At 42.2% G+C, this 20,443-nt stretch overlaps 1 protein-coding gene across 1 annotated transcript in view; it reads left to right on the top strand.

The window, feature by feature from the left end:
• The first annotated feature begins 1,902 nt into the window (after nt 1-1,902).
• The window catches only part of tnfrsf21 (tumor necrosis factor receptor superfamily, member 21), a 36,816-nt gene continuing 18,275 nt past the window's right edge, over nt 1,903-20,443 (top strand). The window contains exons 1-3 of the mRNA XM_072440458.1: nt 1,903-1,999; nt 13,892-14,660; nt 17,095-17,634. Coding sequence (XP_072296559.1) covers nt 1,973-1,999; nt 13,892-14,660; nt 17,095-17,634 — 1,336 coding nt within the window. The 5' untranslated portion in view covers nt 1,903-1,972. The remainder of the gene's footprint in view (nt 2,000-13,891; nt 14,661-17,094; nt 17,635-20,443) is intronic.

Here is a 20,443-nt window from a genome sequence, read left to right as displayed (position 1 = left end):
TGCCTCTGGACAGGCGGGAAGGCGGTCGCGCGGGATGGCGGTCGCGCGGGAAGGCGAGAGCCATCATCGCCGCTGCCGCGGCTTTAATTGTATATAGATGTTGGCCTTTTTTACAATATTTTTATAATATTTCACAATTTATAACAATTGTGGAATTAAGATAAGATAAGATAATCCTTTATTGTCCCACATGGGGAAATTTCATTGTTGGAACGCAGGAAAATACAGAGGAAGATACAGAAGAAAAGAACAGATCACTTATAGGAAGTTTGAAAAACACTCTCAATAGAAGATCTCTTATAAACAAAAACTCCCATTTCCAAACAAGGGATGGAGGGGAAAAATAATAAAGATAAAAATAAATAAATACATACAATAATACATTAATTACAAGTACAAATCAAAATACGCAATGTTTTTAGTAAAATCTTAAATATGGAACACAATTTACAATGATAGAGTGAAATGTGTATTCTAACCTGTCTAAAGCACTTCAAACAACAGAATACTTTAGAATATTATTGATAATAAACAAAACCTTCACGTAACACATGTACATACGTTTCTGCATATGTTTCTCAGTGTTTGTGTAAATTATATTTTTGGAGTAAAAGGGCTATTCCCACATGGCAGTCCACTGTGTGTGAGAAACAAGGTGCAGCAGCTCTACTGTTGAATTATTCAGAGGCAGAGAAGTGTGGCTCAGCACTTTAGGCTGGCATCAGCAGCTGTCCAGGATGTAACTGCAGTAGTCACACACAGGCAGGGCTAGGTAGTACCATGCGGTTTATGACGTACGTAGACATTTACTTGAGTAAAAAAAAAAAAAGACTTTCAATTTGGTTATTTGTGTTTTTGCACCTGCTCTTTTGAGGTTTGTCCTTGCAATTCAATCAACTCAATCAGATATTATGTTCAGAGAGTTAGTCAAACTGTTACTCTACTTCTAGTACTTCTAGCAAATTTTCCCCAAATACTTTTTTTTTGGCAAGGCAAGTTTATTTGTAGAGCACAATTCATACACAAGGCAATTCACAGTGCTTCAAAATCACAAAGACATGACAGAAATCACAACAGTTTAAGACATACATTTCGTGGACTATACTACTTTTTTATTACTACTAATTTTATTACATCGAGTAAAAATGAAGAAGTAATTCATAGACTTTTAATGGCTCTGGTACAATTCAAGTGATAATCCAATCTAAGATAAGCCTTTATTTGTCCACACAATGGGGACAGGTACAGGAGTACAGGAGTAAAAGAACAGATAATTTACAGAAAATCTATACTATTATGTGGATTACAGGACTGAATAGTCACATTTTGTCGTTGTTGAAATATGAATATGCAGATCTAACAGTTTCTAGACCAAAATATTCTTTGCAACACCTTGCCAAGTTTATGTTTCATCTGAGTCAGTGCAGCATCATCATTTGGCTCAGATGTAACTTCAATCCCACTTAGGCCAAAACACAACTACTTCCCAAAGGCTATTTTATTACAATAACAGCCCTTGTTTGCCGGGGCAGCTGTTGTTTTGTCCCATGCAAGTTTTCACCCCGGTCCTCGGCTTCAGCGCACGTGCACGGCTCACAGCGCCCTCCGATTGGCTGCGCTCCCTGCCGTGGCCCCGCCCCCCGCGTGGCCCTACGTCAGCGCGCCCGTGAGGATGCTGCTCTGCGGAGAGGACCCGCCGCCGCCGCCGCCGCACTGCTCACTCTACAGCCGGACACTGGGCGACTCGTGCCCGCCGCTCCCGCACCGCTATGGGCATGAGCACCGCGCCGCAGCAGGTGAAGCCAGCGCCTCTCCGCCTCGACCGCCCGCCGCCCACACGCGCCGGACGCGGGCAGCCGTAAAACCGATTGTCCTCTCTCCAGTGAGCTCCGACCGCGCGGGAGGAGGACCAGCATGAGCCGGGTCTGAGCCGCAGAACCTCCGTACCGGGCTGGAGGCGACAGAGAGAAGCATGGCAGCCGCGTGCGTGTCCGCAGTGGTGAGTGCAGTGTGCGTGTGTGTGCGTGATCGGTCCCGCCACAGCAGCGCGCATCAGGGCCAGTCCGGTGCCGGCCCGGTCCGGATAAAGGCGCAGTGCGTGTTTTTCATTCATTGCATTTCGAGAGGGGCATTACTGGCTTCACTGGTCTTCAAATAACCCAGACAAACCATCTCCAAGGATAGTCTGTGTTCTAACCTTTCGTTTCTCTTGAAGGGCCTTCAGTTTGGAGCCCACACAGGGTTTGTTATATGCCCGAGTTTAGCTGCATTTTAGCCCGCTGTAAACTTAGGGTGCATTCACACTTGCTCCAACATTAATATTGGGACTAGACCAGGGCTAAATCAGGATTAAAACAGTACCAAACCAGTTTACATCAGGATACACAACACATTTGAACTCACTCTCAGACTCTTAAACCATCTTCAGTCATAAATACATCTGAATCCCAGTTTTTGATGACTCAAAAGACCAAGTTCTGTTTTTTCAACAAAAAACAGATCAACAAATTGTTCAATTATATCAACAAACTAATGCTGTTGTGCCTTATTTAGTGTTTGCTATAAATTTATGCAATTTACAACATGATTGTTCCCAAAGCCTAAAGAGCAGCGGACCCTCATATTGATCCAAAGACCACACGGGGCCCCCAATAGTCATTTCAAAGAATATGTAATATTTTTCCCCTCAGTCTATGGCCTTAATACAGATGTAAAGTAGTAAATTAAACAGCTAAATGATGTAAGTTGATTAAGAACTTTTCTCTCATGCTTGTGTGGACAACCTTTGGGACCCTCCTTCAGTGTCTCTGAGGCCCTGGACACCAATTTGGGAAACATTGGGATACGCTATATGATTGTTTCTCCCTCTCAGTTTGAACCTTTTCACTGGATTCACCTGTTCCCACACCATCCCCCTTTATTAAGTTGTTTTTAAGCCTTCATTACCTCTACATTTTCTTACATTGTGTTTGTGATTGAGGATGAACATGGCCCCAGGGCCATTGGCATAGTGTTGTCATCACACTAAAATACTAAGGAATAAGCTGGATACTCAATACCGATTTCCAGACCACAGTGATAATTAATTTAGTTTAGTTTAGTTTATTAAGATCCCCATTCGCTCTTGCCAGCCAGTTGCTATTCTTCCTGGGGTCTCCTCAAATTCATTACATACATTTCTATGTAGTATCAATTAGTATCTGATTATCGATACTTTTGACGACAACCCTACATTGGACTGATGAAGTCGTTTGAACAGGGCCCAGTCCAAGACGGGGGCCTCACAAAGTCTGTAATGTGCATTATTCATCTAGCGATAGTGTGGACCCACAACATGGTTTGTAAGGACCCCACATCCACACCCAAACGCAACAAATTAACAATGTACCATAAGTGTTCTTTAGTTCTGATTTAGGCTTATTTATTCACCGTTTACAATCCTTTAACTCATTGCTCTAGGCAAGGCAAGTTTATTTGTAGAGCACATTTCATACACAAGGCAATTCAAAGTGCTTCACACAGCAGGAAAAATGCATTCAAATCACAAAGAAATTACAGAAACAGAACTACAATAAAATTAACTAAATTAAAAATTATAGATCCAACTGATTGTCTAAACAAACAAAATTACAAACAAAAGAGAAGAGTGCAAAGAAAAAATTCTTTCAGTCATATGTGCAGCTAAACAAAACTGTTTTTAGCTTAGATTTGAACATTGTCAGAGTAGAACCTGTCTCACATTTTCAGGAAGACTGTTCCAGATTTTAGCTGCATAAAACTGAAACGCAGATTCCCCATGTTTTGTCCTGACTCTGGCACCAGCAGGAGGCCGGTCCATGTTTAGTCCTGACTCTGGGCACCAGCAGGAGGCCGGTCCATGTTTAGTCCTGACTCTGGCACCAGCAGGAGGCCGGTCCATGTTTAGTCCTGACTCTGGCACCAGCAGGAGGCCGGTCCATGTTTAGTCCTGACTGGCACCAGCAGGAGGCCGGTCCATGTTTAGTCCTGACTCTGGCACCAGCAGGAGGCCGGTCCATGTTTAGTCCTGACTCTGGCACCAGCAGGAGGCCGGTCCATGTTTAGTCCTGACTGGCACCAGCAGGAGGCCGGTCCATGTTTAGTCCTGACTCTGGCACCAGCAGGAGGCCGGTCCATGTTTAGTCCTGACTCTGGCACCAGCAGGAGGCCGGTCCATGTTTAGTCCTGACTCTGGCACCAGCAGGAGGCCGGTCCATGTTTAGTCCTGACTCTGGCACCAGCAGGAGGCCGGTCCATGTTTAGTCCTGACTCTGGCACCAGCAGGAGGTTGGTCCATGTTTAGTCCTGACTCTGGCACCAGCAGGAGGCTGGTCCATGTTTAGTCCTGACTCTGGCACCAGCAGGAGGCCGGTCCATGTTTAGTCCTGACTCTGGCACCAGCAGGAGGCCGGTCCATGTTTAGTCCTGACTCTGGCACCAGCAGGAGGCCGGTCCATGTTTAGTCCTGACTCTGGCACCAGCAGGAGGCCGGTCCATGTTTAGTCCTGACTCTGGCACCAGCAGGAGTCCGGTCCATGTTTAGTCCTGACTCTGGGCACCAGCAGGAGTCCGGTCCATGTTTAGTCCTGACTCTGGGCACCAGCAGGAGGCCGGTCCATGTTTAGTCCTGACTCTGGCACCAGCAGGAGGCCGGTCCATGTTTAGTCCTGACTCTGGCACCAGCAGGAGGCCGGTCCATGTTTAGTCCTGACTCTGGCGCCAGCAGGAGGCCGGTCCATGTTTAGTCCTGACTCTGGCACCAGCAGGAGGCCGGTCCATGTTTAGTCCTGACTCTGGCACCAGCAGGAGGCCGGTCCATGTTTAGTCCTGACTCTGGCACCAGCAGGAGGCCGGTCCATGTTTAGTCCTGACTCTGGCACCAGCAGGAGGCCGGTCCATGTTTAGTCCTGACTCTGGCACCAGCAGGAGGCCGGTCCATGTTTAGTCCTGACTCTGGCACCAGCAGGAGGCCGGTCCATGTTTAGTCCTGACTCTGGCACCAGCAGGAGGCCGGCCCCTGAGGTCCTCAGAGTCCGAGATGGTTCATATGGCACTAACATGTCTGAGATGTACTTTGGTGCTAGGCCATGGAGAGACTTGTACACAAGCAGAGCTGCTTTAAAGTCTCTTCTCTGAGCCACAGGAGCCAGTGCAGAGACCTGAGAACAGGACTAATGTGATGGTACTTCCTGGTTCTAGTCAGGACCCGAGCAGCAGCGTTCTGGATGTACTGCAGCTGTACAAATATGTACAATAACTGAAGAACCATTCTATCTTTTGCGGAGTTTGTTTTAAAACGACTAAAGGTTATTGTGCCCTTCACAAAGATGAGTGTGTGCTTTGTGGAGTATGAGTCGGTCCTTTCTCTGGGACAATTCCTCTGTGCTGCTGTCGCCACTTACAGCTCCGTCATCAGCTTTATCAGTTAAGAACCCAATTCTGCTGTGATGTAAACACTACGTTTTGAAACAGTCGTGAGGTGTGTGTTTTCATTTTCCGTTGAACGTATAATTATGAGCTTTGGCTTGTCACGAGTCTTCTTTAGCTTCAGTTGTAACTTTAGTGACATATTTAAAAGCTTATAAATGAGGTTTCATTTAAATGAAAAAGTGCAGTTGTGTCACAGAGTTTTCCCAAATGTATTTAAAGTATTAGGGCTGTAATTGGCAAAAGAAATTCTTGGCAGACGTAAGACTGTGCATCGATTAGTTGACTAAAAGGAAGTGTGGTGTGGCACTGGCAAGAGCCCTCAAACCTATTAAGTATCTCTATAATTTGACTATGTAACCGTACCCAAAGTGCACGGAAAAGACCATGAGCTTACAGAACATCACACAGTTACAAACGTATGCAGAAAACCACTAGTAAACAGTGTATTTATCTGTAAAAAAGCCAGATTAAACTCACAATTCACTCCCAAATCTGCAGCAATCTTGACTCCATGCCTTCTCCCTTTTCTGTTTTTTTACCCCGCCAAAATGTGAAATCGGCCGACCCAGGCGCCATTGACCCACACAATAACGTTATTAATCGATGTGTGCGTGGGCTGCGACAGGTGCTTGTTCCTGACCGTGAGGAGGGCCCAAAAGGGCGCTCTAATCCTCCGAATCAGAGCAGAGTTTGTGGCGGGCCCCTGCTTTAATTGGGGAGTAATTAAAGGCGTGTTTGTTAGTGCCACACACAGACAGAGGCCCCGCCCACGGCCCAAAGCGCAGGGCTCGGAGCGGAACACACCTCGTTATGTAAGAGGCGGGGGGCTCGGACAGCGGGGCTCTTGTTCTGGGGCAGAGGGGGACAGGTTACGCTCAAAGACTTAGAAACGCCAGAGGAGAAATCGTATGAGTCAGCTCCGGCTTCAGGCGTAAGATTCCCATGGAAACTCTGTTCAAGAATATACAGCGTGTTATGTTTAACTCACTACACGACTGCGTTTAAAATACTGACATGACAAAGACGTCATGTTGAATCCCACTAACTTGGCACTGAATTGGGTAAAGATTTGACTTTGTATTCATTCATATATTGAATTATTATAGAGAAAGTCGTAGTAAATATGCAAAATGACTTGTTTTTGTTAATCGCGCAGGCAAAATTGTATTATTTTACTTGTGAACAAAGTAATCTGGAGGTGAGTTGTAAAAAATGTCTTTGTGTAAGGTTTGTGTACGTTTGACCACATGCTTGTCTCCGTGGAGATAATTTTGCAAGCTCACCACACAGTGTATTTTCTTATTTTTTGCCGTAAAATCTAAACTCCCGGCTGCCCTAATCTCTGAATAAGCTTCTTTCATACTGTGGAACCTCCCTGGCAACGCAATCACAACCAATGCAGATCACAACAGTGCATCTTAAAGGACTTTGTTATTGAGCTGACACTTGCTGGTGTGGACAGGGCGAGGGAGCGCTCTGAGGCCACGTCTGAAGGCATTCCACTCATCTGTCCACATGCTGGAGGTTTCCTCGCACACTCAGACACAGTGTCCAGTAACTACACCTTCATTAGCTTTAATAAAACATGAACAAAGTGGACAACGTTTATTAAGCATGAGTCAGCCTTAGTAACTTCTTAGTACACAAACCTGACGTCTAACCCGCTTACTAAGTAGTTACTAAGCCTGAGTCATTCCTTTTTCTTTTTGTATAATTCAAAATAAAAGCTAAATAAAAGTGAATAGAACTAGACACAAAAACAGAAAGAGAAGTCCCTTAAAAGTCAGTCCAAAATAAAAGCTAAATAAAAGTGAATAGAACTAGACACAAAAACTGAAAGAGATGTCCCTTAAAAGTCAGTCTGGCCTTTGTCCCATTTTGTATCTGTCCCACTTGTGCCATTTTCAAATTCAACACAAAAGTTAGTCTTTCCATGATATAAATGTCCAGTGTTATTTGAGTCCAGTCCCTGACAGTTGGCTCTGTCCTCATCATCCACCTCATTGTTATTGCTTTTTTTAACTGCAGTCAAAAGTACATTCCACAAGTATCCATCTGTTGTTTCTATTGTTAAAGTTTTACACCCAAAATACATTGTTTTAAAGTCAAATGGAAAGTCGGTGTTGAAGAGACTCCGCAGAAAGTGCTTATGTTAAAGCAGCTAACTCTTGTTTGAGTTCAGTCTAACATCTTAACTTTCATCAGGTTTAGACGTATACATCGTCTTTGACTGTTATATGTTATGCAGAAATCTAAAACCTATGGTAGAGTGTTATATCTGTACCGTTATATCGTCTATGATTAAAAACGATCAAAAATAACAGCAAAAAAGAGACTGCTATGTCAGTGTAATCTTACAAACAAAAGGGTATAAAGTGGAATTTCTGCCATTTTAATTTTATGGAACGTTTAAATTTTGTGTGCAATACTTGAAACTCGACCAAGACATCGAAAGGCACATTTAGCACATTCCTGATGCTTTGTCAAAATACCGTTGTAATACAATATCGTTACCGAGATACTGGTACATACAGCTTAACACAGTATTATTAACAATGTCTCACTGCAGGAGATTTGACTGACCAGCCAAGACCACACGCTTAAACAAACATTACGAGGGAAAAAAAGAGAAAGAAAATAACACGGAGCACTGAGAATCGGAGCCAATTTTCTGCAGAGTGAAAAAGCGATATATTTTGTTCTGAATGTTCCGAAAATATTTGAGAGGTCTTCCACATCTGAGAGACACGTGACACAAATTAGCAGCGGTGGTTGGACCGGCCCATAATTGGAGAGTCCCCGCCCACCCCAAATGGTCCGATTCCAGACCCTTCTGCATTTGACCATAATGTAGGAAGGACTGGCTGGTCAGGCGAGCAGGAGATTGAAGATAGCGAGCCAGCACCTTGTGGTCATTTGTGGCATTACACTTGATTTTTTAGATTTGGTTCAATTTGATTTAATAGAAATGTAATATGACAAAAAACAGGGGGAAATGTTTTATCTAGCGACTGCCCCATATCCCTAAACCCAAATGGTGGTTAAAGTTAGCCTCTTGCTACAGAATATGGCCCTGTATCAGTTTCGGTTTGGCTTTTTGGGTGAGCTAGAGTTACTGTCTGCTTGTAGAGTGCTGTCTCACTGCTGGAGGCCCTGTTTTATTATTGACAAGGGTGGGGTTTCTCTGCGGTGGTCTATATAATGCAAACAACAGACATGCTTCGCTTTGATACTGCAGTGACATTAGATGAAAACTCCAGGCCCCGGAGCAGTGCATGACAATTGAATTTCTGAGGTCAAATCTCCATAAAGGTCCTTATAAAAGCCCTGTGTCATGGTCTGAGCAGGTATGTCTATGTAATGAGTTAATGGAAAACATCTGGAGCCGCATTGGATTATGGGTGGTAGAAAGTACACAGGCGAATAAACCATTACATCCCGTGTGCTGAACTTTATTTATGTCGAAAGGGCTGCAAAGGAAGCAGTCTGAACATATGTATTTATTTCTTTTGTTTGCCATGTTCTCTTATTCAAATATAATGGATGTGTTTAGGTCGGAACAGAAAACATAAGTGCTTTGTTGCTCATTAGCACTTTATATCAAGTTTCCAATCCAGAAGTTTCATGGACTAATGATACTCCCTGCATTTTAGTACTTTAATCAAAGCAATTTGGTAATTTCCCTTGATAGTGTTGACCTTAAATGTTTAATGAGGTTATTTTCTCTAACCTTCGCAGCATGTGTGTACTTTACAAGACTAAAGAAACTATGTACAACTGAACATAAAAACTAATCCACCTGTTCTTCTTTTTCTTCATTTTGTTTACTATATTACACATATTTGGCCAAAATCTTTCATTTTTTTACTTTTATACATATTCCTGAAAGGAGTGGAAACAGAGAGGAACAAATCACTGTCACACTTTTGCACCAATGCACAATTAATTAAGTGCACTAGAGATCTTGGGTCAAACAAGAGTGTTGGCTTTTGTTGGCCATTTGAAACAGTATTTCAGTTACATTTCCCAATTCTGTCTCTTGCTGTAATCCACCAAACTATGTTACGTATGTTTACACTTTCATTGCAAAAGATATTGCTGCAGTTTGAGCAAATGTAATGTTTTATCTCAGACATGATTTTGTCCAAGTATAGTCCTGCTTTAAGGAGTAATAATCTTGATTACACCTATAGTCATTTACTAAGTGCACTAAGTGCTGTGGTTTTGGTTGGATCTGTTTTAGTCACTGTGTTGCCTGATTTCGTCTATTAACAATCGCACTCAAAAGTATTATATTTTGAGAGTGACTGTAGATGTCTGACTAGTGCTAAATGGTGTCTGCTCGTGTCCTTGCCAAGCGGCTCTGGTTCGTTTCTGAAAGCCCGTGTAATTCCCTGGGGGCAGCAGGCAGAGCATGACGAGGCAGTGCGGCACGACTTGGCTCAGAGCGCTGAGTTGGCACCGGGAACTGCATCGATTTTAGCTCCTCTGATCAGAGTACTTCCATAAATGCAGTAGTGATTCTGAAACTTAATGCAAGAAAGTGGCCGCTATAATGAGAATGATGGATTGTTTATGTTCTTGTGTACTCAGAAGTGAGCCCAGGTTAGTATTTATTTGTATCTTTTTATTCAACTACTCAAATAATTGATAAACACCCTAAATTAGTGGGCATAAGAATAATTGTCAAACGTATTGAAAATCAGAAACTAATCAATACTAAAACTTGTATCAAAAATGTACAAAATGTGACCATTTCTGAACTGTTTTAGACGATCTTGAGCTTGATCAGCTCTAATATAGGACCACATGGTTACATAAAGAGAGATTTGTGTTATTATTGAGTATCAAGCCTATTCCTACTACTTTTCTTACTTGAAATCAAGTTTGTAATTTTAGTATTGTGACAACACTAATAGATTGTGTAGGAAAAACTGTGTAAACTGAAGGTTATTTTTTCGAGGATGAGCATTTAAAATGACCATGACTTTTTGTTGTAAATGTTCCTTATTTTATGGCCTTTTTCAGGGTTTTGAAATTTTGAATGGTGAAAACCCTGATTAAAAACTGTTTAACACAATTACACAAAATGTAATGTGGCTGTTATAACAAACACATCCTCATTTGTTTTCATTCATGCAAATGTAGAGCGTCTGCTGCAGTGGTAATTAGTTCTGTTAGAGTTGGCTTTCAGGGAAGTTGATTGTTTTCTCAGGTCAGTAGACTGAGGTGGACATAACACATTTTCAGCTCATATCATAAACTCTATTTATTTATAGGTCTTGATTGTTAATGCTTTTGGATGGGATGACAACTAAGTTCATAACAAGAAATATTTTGAATTAGACCCACTGACGCTGGATAGTGTATGCCATCTATTGACTTCCTCCAATAATGATGAAGACTTTCTTAAGTAAAGTACTAACTATCTGGACTCACAAGCCATTAAACACACACATCAAAACTAGGACTGAACTGGGATAAAACCAGGACTAAATACTGACCAGACCAGGACCAAACCCGGACCAAACCCGGACCAAACTAGGACCAAATCAGGACCAAACCAAGTACAAACCAGGACCAAACTAGGACCAAACTAGGACCAAACTAGGACCAAACCAGGACCAAACCAGGACCAAACCAAGACCAAATCAGGACCAAACCAAGTCCAAACCAAGTCCAAACCAAGTCCAAACCAAGTCCAAACCAGGACCAAACCAGGACCAAACCAGGACCAAACCAAGACCAAATCAGGACCAAATCAGGACCAAATCAGGACCAAACCAAGTCCAAACCAAGTCCAAACCAGGACAAAACCAGGACCAAACTAGGACCAAACCAGGACCAAACCAAGACCAAACCAGGACCAAACCAGGACCAAACCAAGACCAAACCAAGACCAAACCAAGACCAAACCAGGATGTGGAAGTGTGAACCCACCAAAAACCAAGACTTAAACAGTCCAAGAACCATAATTTTTGTATCAGTCAAACTCTGTCAGATGCTGGTCCAATTGTCTTGGTTCAATTGTCCTACAGTGGACACAAAGCCCTCATTCTCTGTGTCATTCTGCGCACATGAATGAAACTATTATTGGAGTGACGTACAACAGATCTGAAGCAAATGCTCAAATGTTTATGGATGAAGTTCTGGGAATGCAAACAAAGACTCAATCATAAATTTGGTGGAGCAGAGGCAAAATAAACGATGTTCCTTTATTGGTAGATGACATCACTTCCATTTTACAATCTAGTTGTTTAAACATAGTTTGAGTTGTGCTTGTCCCAGTTTCTTACTAATTGTGAGCACTATTTCCGCTATGCAATAAACCGACTGATAAAAAAAAACACTCACACACACTCATTTGTTTTTGTAGATTAGTTTCGCCATTCTTATTTTTCAGTTTTACGAGTTCTTACATCGTGAGCTCAATAATCACAATTATCAATGAATGAATAATCCCCATATATCTTGCTCGCGAGACACATCTTCCAGCAATTAGTCAGTAACGTGACTCGACTCTCCTCTTCCGCAGCACAACCATCAGCCACTTCAGCCTCTTCATCGTCTCCTCCTCCTCATCCATTCACACCATCTCTTCTTCCTTCTGTTACTGCCAGTGTAATCTCATTATTTGGATCTTACTTACCTTGATTTTCTTTGTCTCTTTATTCTCTTTATCAACAGTTATGTATTACGAAACATTGCTAGCAATTTAAAACAAGTAACGCCTTTTTTAACATTATATTTTTGTGAGATCAACATTCCATAAAAAACATTAAAGTGTATATGACAGGCAGGTTCTCATGTTTTTCAAATTTTATTTTGTTTGGAGCTAAAGTTCCTGTGGTAAATTTTTATCATATCAGCCAAGTTGCTGTTTGTGAAGACAATTTGAAAAATAAATGTGCATGAATACAGGAATTAACTGTATTCTCAAATAGCATCCCTCTGTGATGTCATCAATAAGCGACAATCCATGGAAAAAGCAGTGAAAGTTTAAACACAACCGACAGTTTAAGAAGAATCATCTTAAAAAATCAAAATAAAGGTGTTATCAGTTATTATTATTTGTGTAATTTATATGGATCATCGGCTCTTGTTTACAATATGGTTGCTAGGTAACAGTTGTGGAATTACCTTTATGTCACATTTGCTGCTCATGTCAACCAGGAAGTAAAATTACACACACAACACAACTGGGGAAAAATAGACGAAAAGTTTTGTAAAATCTTAAAATTGTTGAAAACGATTCAGTTGATTCTCCTTTTCATCAGGAGGTCCCGCCCGGTGGGCAGGGCCTACCCAGAGTAGAATAAATATCTGAGTTCCCGGCCTTGATTCGCAGATTGAGAATGACTCTTGGATGAGAGTCAAAACGTATCATTAAAAAGACTACAGATGACAACAACTGAATCTTTTTCTACAATGGAACACTCCTGGACAAATGAGTGATTACCAACATAAAATCTTAAAATCAAACATATCTGTTAAGTCTGACCAAAGTTAAGTCCCTAGGGAAACGTGTCCTCAGCATTTGACCCGTAGAGCAGTTTACCTATTTGCTTTGAATACATGACTCATTTGACTGTTTCGAGATTTCCCCAGACTATGTGCAGTTTCCCAGAAGAGGTGACAGGGAAGGCCCCACTCTCCTCTGGGGGTCGTCCTGCTGCATTAGTCACTAGCTGAGTCTTTATGTGAGGCGCTGTATAGACGTGTTAACAGCGGGATGAGGTATCCGTGTGCTCATTCCACTTTAGTCACACTCAAGATATTTTTAGTCATGTTTTCTGACTGAAGCTTAAAATGTAACTGGTAAAGCACAGCAGGCTGGCATTTGCTCAGTTCTTATATACATAGACATTGCCAATTTAGCAAATAATATTTCCTCAATTAGCAATATCTCTTTGATCCTTGCTTCATAATGCAAGACAATTACGCCATTTTGGCCGTATAAAATGGTACAAAATTGGCGATGGTTTGACTGGCTGAATGTCACTGTTACTCTACACATGGCTGATTTTTAAGGAATAGGCTCGATACTCAATACCACTTTTGATACCGCAATGGTAACAAACAACAACAAAACCCTCAGACAATCAACTATTTAATCTAATCTTAAATACTAATCGTCATTTTCAACACAAAATGATTGTACTTTCGAAGTTACCATGCGGTTTCTTACAAGTTCTGATAAAACTCAAGATCATTGTGAAACTGCTCAGGAGAGATACATATTTGTCCTGTTGATGTGATTGTTTTGGTATCAATACTTGCTCAAACAAGTATCTAGATTTAGATACTAGTTTTAGAATCAATTTGTATCAGATTTTCAATACTTTTGACAACACAAAAAACAGGGATTTGAGGGAAAGTAAACTAGAAAAATCCCTAATTTCATGTTTTTTAAGTGTTCTAACCTGTGCGCTTGTCGTTGCAGCTCTTTTGCTCAGCGGTGGTTTCAGCACGGGTTCTGAGTCCCCCTGAAGACCCCTCTGTCCTGTCCCCTCGTAAGTACCAGCACACAGACTCCTCCTCGGGCGCCCAGCTGGCCTGCGACAAGTGCCCCGCCGGGACCTACGTGTCGGCCCACTGCTCCCCCAGCGCCGAGCGGGAGTGCACCGCCTGCCCCGAGGAGACCTACACCCGGGGCGAGAACGGGGTCCAGCAGTGCCACCGCTGCAGAGAGCCCTGTCCGCTCGACCGGGCGGAGAAGACGCCATGCACAGACACCCAGGACCGCGTCTGCTCCTGCCCCGCTGGGACATTCCTATCAGAGGGGCAGAGGTGTAGGCCCCATTCCCTTTGCTCACCCGGGACCAGAGTGAAGAGGCGGGGCAGTGAGACAGAGGACGTGCTCTGTAAACCCTGCGGCAAAGGCACTTTCTCTGATGTGGAGTCCGGCGAGGTCAAGTGCAGGACTCACCAGGACTGTCAGTCTCGGGGGCTTTTGCTGCTCACACCAGGGACCAGAGAGACAGATAATGTTTGTGGACCACCTTTTGCACATTCTTCCACTGGCAGGTCCCCCACAGTCCCACTCGCACCTGCACCTCCGTCCAAAACCACAGCCTCTGCCCCAAGACCAGACCAGGCACCAGAGCAGCTGCTGCAGGACTCCCCCCAGCTCCTTCCTCTGTCAGAGCTGTCGGAGAGCCCCAGGACCACCTCCACTCCTCACAACTCATTAGCAAAGCATGGAAACACAGGTGGGTGATCCTTATGTGAAGACGACCATGAACTAAACGCTGAAAGCTTCTTATGTCGGTATGAAAATGCTAGTTTTGAAGCTAGCTCTCATCTTTTGTTGATTAATAGTTTATTTCGGTCACATGTTTATTCTGACATTATTCCAAGACATTTACACTTACAGACATATAGAAAGACTGACAAGGTGTAGGCTGAAGCTGATGCTTATTTGGCTTACCCTTTATACCTCATCGTAATAATACAAGTGTGAAAGCTTTCGTAATTCACAAAAAGCAAAAGGAAACGGTACAATAACAGATGCAAAGTACATTATTGTTAGAGGCTAAGACGCATGTATCTGCTCAGAGTTACACATTTAGACCTATTTTACAGTGGAAGAGAGTAATATATGATTTAAGTTCATAATGTGCAACTGTTCCAGAGTTCTACCCTTTTAGCAGATATAGAAAAATGACTTAGTATTTGTTCTAAATTCAATTTTTTCTCCCCTCTAAGTTCGCATTGGCCCACTTGGATTTTGAACATGTGATATCCCCTGTCCACACCAAATCCTCTTGTTCTAGAATTAAAGTTCTAGCGACTCTGCACATATCTCTGTTTAGGGTTTGTTTAAGGAAAGCCTGTCTGTCCCCATGGAAACTGAAAGCCGGTGGAGGAGAGATATTGCTATTTCTGCGTCTATATATTGAGCCATTGATCTCCCTGCTCTGGCATATTATAGAGTCATTTTGTCCAATACAGAACAATACGTACACGCCACATTCCTATAGCCTCTCTGTTAAGCGTTAAAATTTATGTTTACTCGTCTGGTTAATCTATTGTTTAAAATGGGGGAGTAGATGTATGGTGGTGTTATAACTGATACTTTACTGCAGTATTTAACCACTTACCAGCTCAAAAACAGAGCTATAAAGACTTGTGCCATTATGTAGCTTGAAAGCGTTTTGTTCAATGTAAAGCGACTGCATTTCATCACCAGTCCTAGCAACAGGAACACCAGACCAGGAATCTTTTTTTCTGTAGACAAATTTACATTCCTTAACTTTTGTAATGTAGATATTATATGGACCCTGAGCAATAGGAAGGCGATGTTATGTCTCATTTAAAGTAGAAAGACAGAAAGTAGAGTCCAAACAGTGTTATTTTGATAACAGAGAAAAGAAACTGTCAGATAGCTGTGTTGTTTTCTCTCTTCAACAGTGTTAAAGCTCTTGTTGTCATTGTTATCGTGAATCCACCACCTTTCAGATTGGCACCAATAGACATTTTTAAGTTTTTACTGTAGTAACCTCAATCATTTGTTTAATCTTTTTACTATCTTAAGCATGGGCAATGTGTTTTTTTCTCACTGAAGTGTGGTAAGTGTTACACGGCTTTTTACAACCAATTTGGGATTAGTTTTCAATCTGTGTAGCTGAGGATAAAAGGGATTACTCTGTCCAGACACCAGCTAAAACAACAGTCTAGTTATATTATACCATAGCATCAAAGAGTACAGTAATCCCAATAGTGTTAGCTCTGGTTATGTAGACAGACAATCATCAATACAAGCTTATCACACACTCTTAATGATTGTTCCAATAGTAGTTGTCCCAATTCCAAAAATATCTGCTTGTGGTTCATAACTGCCCTCATTTATTGACCACAAAATTCCCACTGCAAGGCCATCACATGCTTTGTGAATCTGTGGCATTGTATGGACAATTAATGTATTGTACACACTGCAGGCAATATTAAAGTTACAAAAACAACATCAGGCTTTTACAATTGCCACACTTTTTTGTCCCCACAGGAAAAGCTAGATGTTGTTTTCATAAACATTCATTCACTGGTGTCAATAACTTTATCTATGTGACGTCATACCTTGAAACGATTTGAGAAGTATTTTTTCTCTACTGCTGTCTGATGACTCCTAGAAATAATGTACATATAGGTATATTTGTTTTTTTGTTGTTTTGTTTGCTTATTTTACTATAGATTACATTTAAATTCAGACATAGACTGATTGGGTTTTTTAATGGCAGATAGAGTAATTGATGTGGACAAACCCTGAAGATCATTTTTGGACAAAATATAAACCAAGTTGGATAATTTTACCACAATGATATGATCTGAAATTGCTTAACTTATCCCCAACCCTATTTTACTGGAAACCCCCAAAGAGAGCTCTGTAGTGGCATTTTGTGCTGTGCCTTCTTCACACTAAAATGTTTGGATAAAGCCAAATATCTTTCCTTTAGTCTGTTGGTCAGTCAAACTGACATATCATCCTATGTTGAAGATTTAAGGCTAAAAAGTGCAAATATCAGCAAACTCGTATGCCGGTCCATCTCTAATTGAAATCAGGTATTCTTGCTCAAGTATGTGCTTAATACTAGAAATATTATGTATTCTGACATTCATTATAGTTTGTAATATATTTATTGTTTACAGGCGTCCATCATCATTCAGCCAACATCCAACTGAGGAGGACCACCAACGCACAACTCCAGAACGCACAACTTTTGGACCACACTTCTACATCCAGTGTCCCAAACCAGGACCCCACTCGAACTCCTCTATCCCCCCATCTACAGCACCAACTGGGCCAACAGAACTCTGACCCGGTCCCCGGTCCAAACAGAAAGAGCGGGGACATTTTGGAGAGCATAGACACTGTAAAAATGGGAACAGGTATCAACAAGGTGCCTGGGGTGGTTTCCAGTTCCCACCGTCCCACTCGCAGAGGGTCCCCGAGGCCCAGCACCACGGAGCACTTTGACATTAACGAACACTTGCCCTGGATGATTGTTCTGCTGCTTTTGTTGGTCCTGGTGGTGATTGTGGGGTGCAGTGTGAAGAGGAGCTCGCGGGTGCTGAAGAAGGGCCCCATGCAGGACCCCAGCAGCATCATGGAGAAGGCCATCCACAAGAAAGCCCACGGACCCCCCACACAGACCAGGGAGAAGTGGATCTACTACTCCAATGGACAAGGTAGATACTAGTTATTATTAGAATATTCGGTCGGGACTGGGACAATATTGAAACATCATGACCAAGATAATTGACATTCATTAATGTCAAAATGATTATTAAATTTGCTAACAGTTTAATTAGACTTCTATAAAAATCTATAATTTCTCATGGTGAATAAGTTCCATGTTAAACGACTAAATGAATATGGTCTTCCCTTTTTACTGTGCTGAGTGATATTATTGTTTATTGTCCCATCCTTTGTATGGAAAGTGGATGTTAATGAGACTCATGTAAACATGGCGGATTGTTGCCTTGGGCTAATTCACCGTTGACGCTCACAGACGCAGTATATATCATCACTGGAGGCAAAGCGGGCAAAGTGTCTTGTCAAAGGTCACCATCACTGGAAAGAGAATTTCCAGCCGACATGCTTAGCAAAACAAACCAAGCGCACAGCTCCAGAACGCACAGCTTTTGGACCTCACTTCTTATTTATTTAATTAATTCATTTCCTACCGCTTGTTCCCTGTAGGGGGACATTTTTAAGTACTTTTCGCGAGCGCCGTCCCACCGCCATCCTTCAACCTCAGCCCAGCGAGAACACTGCACACTAGTCGACCTATTTTAAAGCATATCTTGTCATGCAGTAGAGTAGAGCCAGTAGAGGATTGATCTGCACATGCATTGCAAGTAAAATGGATTAAAAGTCATGTGTGCCAAAACCAAAAACAGCAAGAAGGTACTGGGCTTGAGTCCCGGGGAGTGTGGGGCCTCTCTGTGTGGAGTTTGCACGTTCCTCCTGTGTCTGTGTAGGTTTCCTCTGCCACTAAACACATGTACAATAGACTCCTCCCCTCTTGGGCCACCATTCCCCTGAAAAATAGATGCTAGCAAGCTAACAAACTACATCCATATTAATTTAAAAAATGTTTTAACTGCCATAATGATGGGCCTAGCGTGACCCTCAGCGTGACTGACCTTTTGTTAACCTGCTTTAGTGGTGTTGACCCATGTGACCTCTGTGCCTGTTCCAGTCTATAATGTGACGTGAAGTTACATAAGCAGAACTGCATTCCTCCCCACACCTCCTGGACAGTGTGACCAGGGTTTGGTGTGAACCTTTTTCTCACTGGATCGTATTAGTACTTTCAGTAGTCATTTCAATTGATAATTAAGAAATGATTGGGATCTTAAATGTTTTTTGTTATTTACATTCCCCTTGTTACTGGCCAAAGTGACTGGCTAAAGAAAAAGTTGCACTAACCCCATTAATTATAATTAACTCTAAAATAATACTGATGTCAATGATTTTGAACAATTTTGGCATCATATCTGTTTGCAACTTTTCTGTAATTGCGATTAGATTGCGATACATCTTGCTGCTCTAGTGTCAAAACCTTAACATGTAATAAATCTAAATGCAAAGTATAGAGGAACAGTTAATTTGGGCCTCAGTTAAAGTGGGATGGATGGCCTAAAACATTCATAGATGTGACTGGGTTATATGTACCTGGCCATTCTGCATCTATCAACAGATCCACCTCAGAGGTTTGGATTTCTGTCTGTTGGACTCTCTCAGGGGATCATCCCTCGGCCTCTTCTGCGAGTGGTGAGCCTACCGTAAACTGGAACGATCTGGTTTGAGGCGGCTGTCGTGGGGCTGTGTTGGCAGGACACTCTATTGGGTCACTCGGGTCTCAATAGGACATGAATGGAGCTGCTTGGTGTGAGTGGACTGCAGGGCTGGCCACTGTCCCCGCGGGCTTCCCTGTGTTGCCTGGCAGCGCAACTCCACTGTACTAGAGATTCACGAGGAGGCAGTGGTCGTTATGTCAACTCAATACAATCCTCCGAGGCAGTGATTCCCAACTATAATCTAATTCTCAACTCCTCAATGTCTCACAGTTGGTCCCCCGGGTTTCCAATTTAAATTAATTCCCATTTAAAACTGAAATATGCACAAATTGTTTAAGATTCTGCTTGTTTTCCCACCTAACGATTCCTAATCTATTTAAAAATATATGTATTTTTTAAAAGCACTATAATTGCAGCAATACTAATATATGTTGGCAATTGAAATTACTCTATTTGTTTACATTTGCGGTTTAAAATAATTGATTTCCTTCCATTGTAGTGACAATCGCTGCTTTTAAATCTTGTTTTGGATTGAACAATTAGAAGATGTATTTATACCGACCTTTCTCAACTTAGAGTTTCCTCTGTTCCTGTGTTCTCTCGCGGACGTGCCGATTTCCATGTGGCTGCAATTATGTGAAAATGTATAGTATGTACAGCATGCACAACCAACCAAGACGAGCATTTTACACCGCTATTTACTCGCTGGTACATAAAAACCAAACGGCTTCTTAATCCGTCCAAGGTGCATGGCTGGCTCCACTTGAAGGCCGTAATGCCCCTTTACTAGAGCAGTTAAAACCCGGGTCGTTAAAGAGACCGAGAGGGGATCACACACATGCAGTACCTGGCATACAATCAGGAAGTAGTGAATAGGAAGGGATGAATGGAGCTTTCCATGTTCGTGGGCTAACTGTTTACTGCACACAATCTGAAGAATTAATATGTTTATCTGGAAGATGCAATTACAGGGAATCACAAAAATGGAGTGTAAAGTTATTGGGAGGCTGTCTATTGCAATTAATGTGTGATATAGTTTATCCAATATCAAATAGATAGCTTGCAGTGTTCAAGACCTGTTTTAGTTCTCAGGCTGGGGTACATTTTGTTGACTTCATTGGGAAAGTGTCCTCTTAATTTGAGAGGTCAGGGAGTGAGAGTGAGCTTCGTTTATGTCTTAAGCCTGATCTTG

The sequence above is a fragment of the Eucyclogobius newberryi genome, unplaced genomic scaffold (assembly GCF_026437365.1).
Source record: "Eucyclogobius newberryi isolate DKJ021-1_F unplaced genomic scaffold, fEucNew1.0.hap1 SCAF_1, whole genome shotgun sequence".
Lineage (NCBI taxonomy): Eukaryota > Metazoa > Chordata > Actinopteri > Gobiiformes > Gobiidae > Eucyclogobius > Eucyclogobius newberryi.
This window is presented reverse-complemented; position numbering and strand designations above follow the sequence as displayed.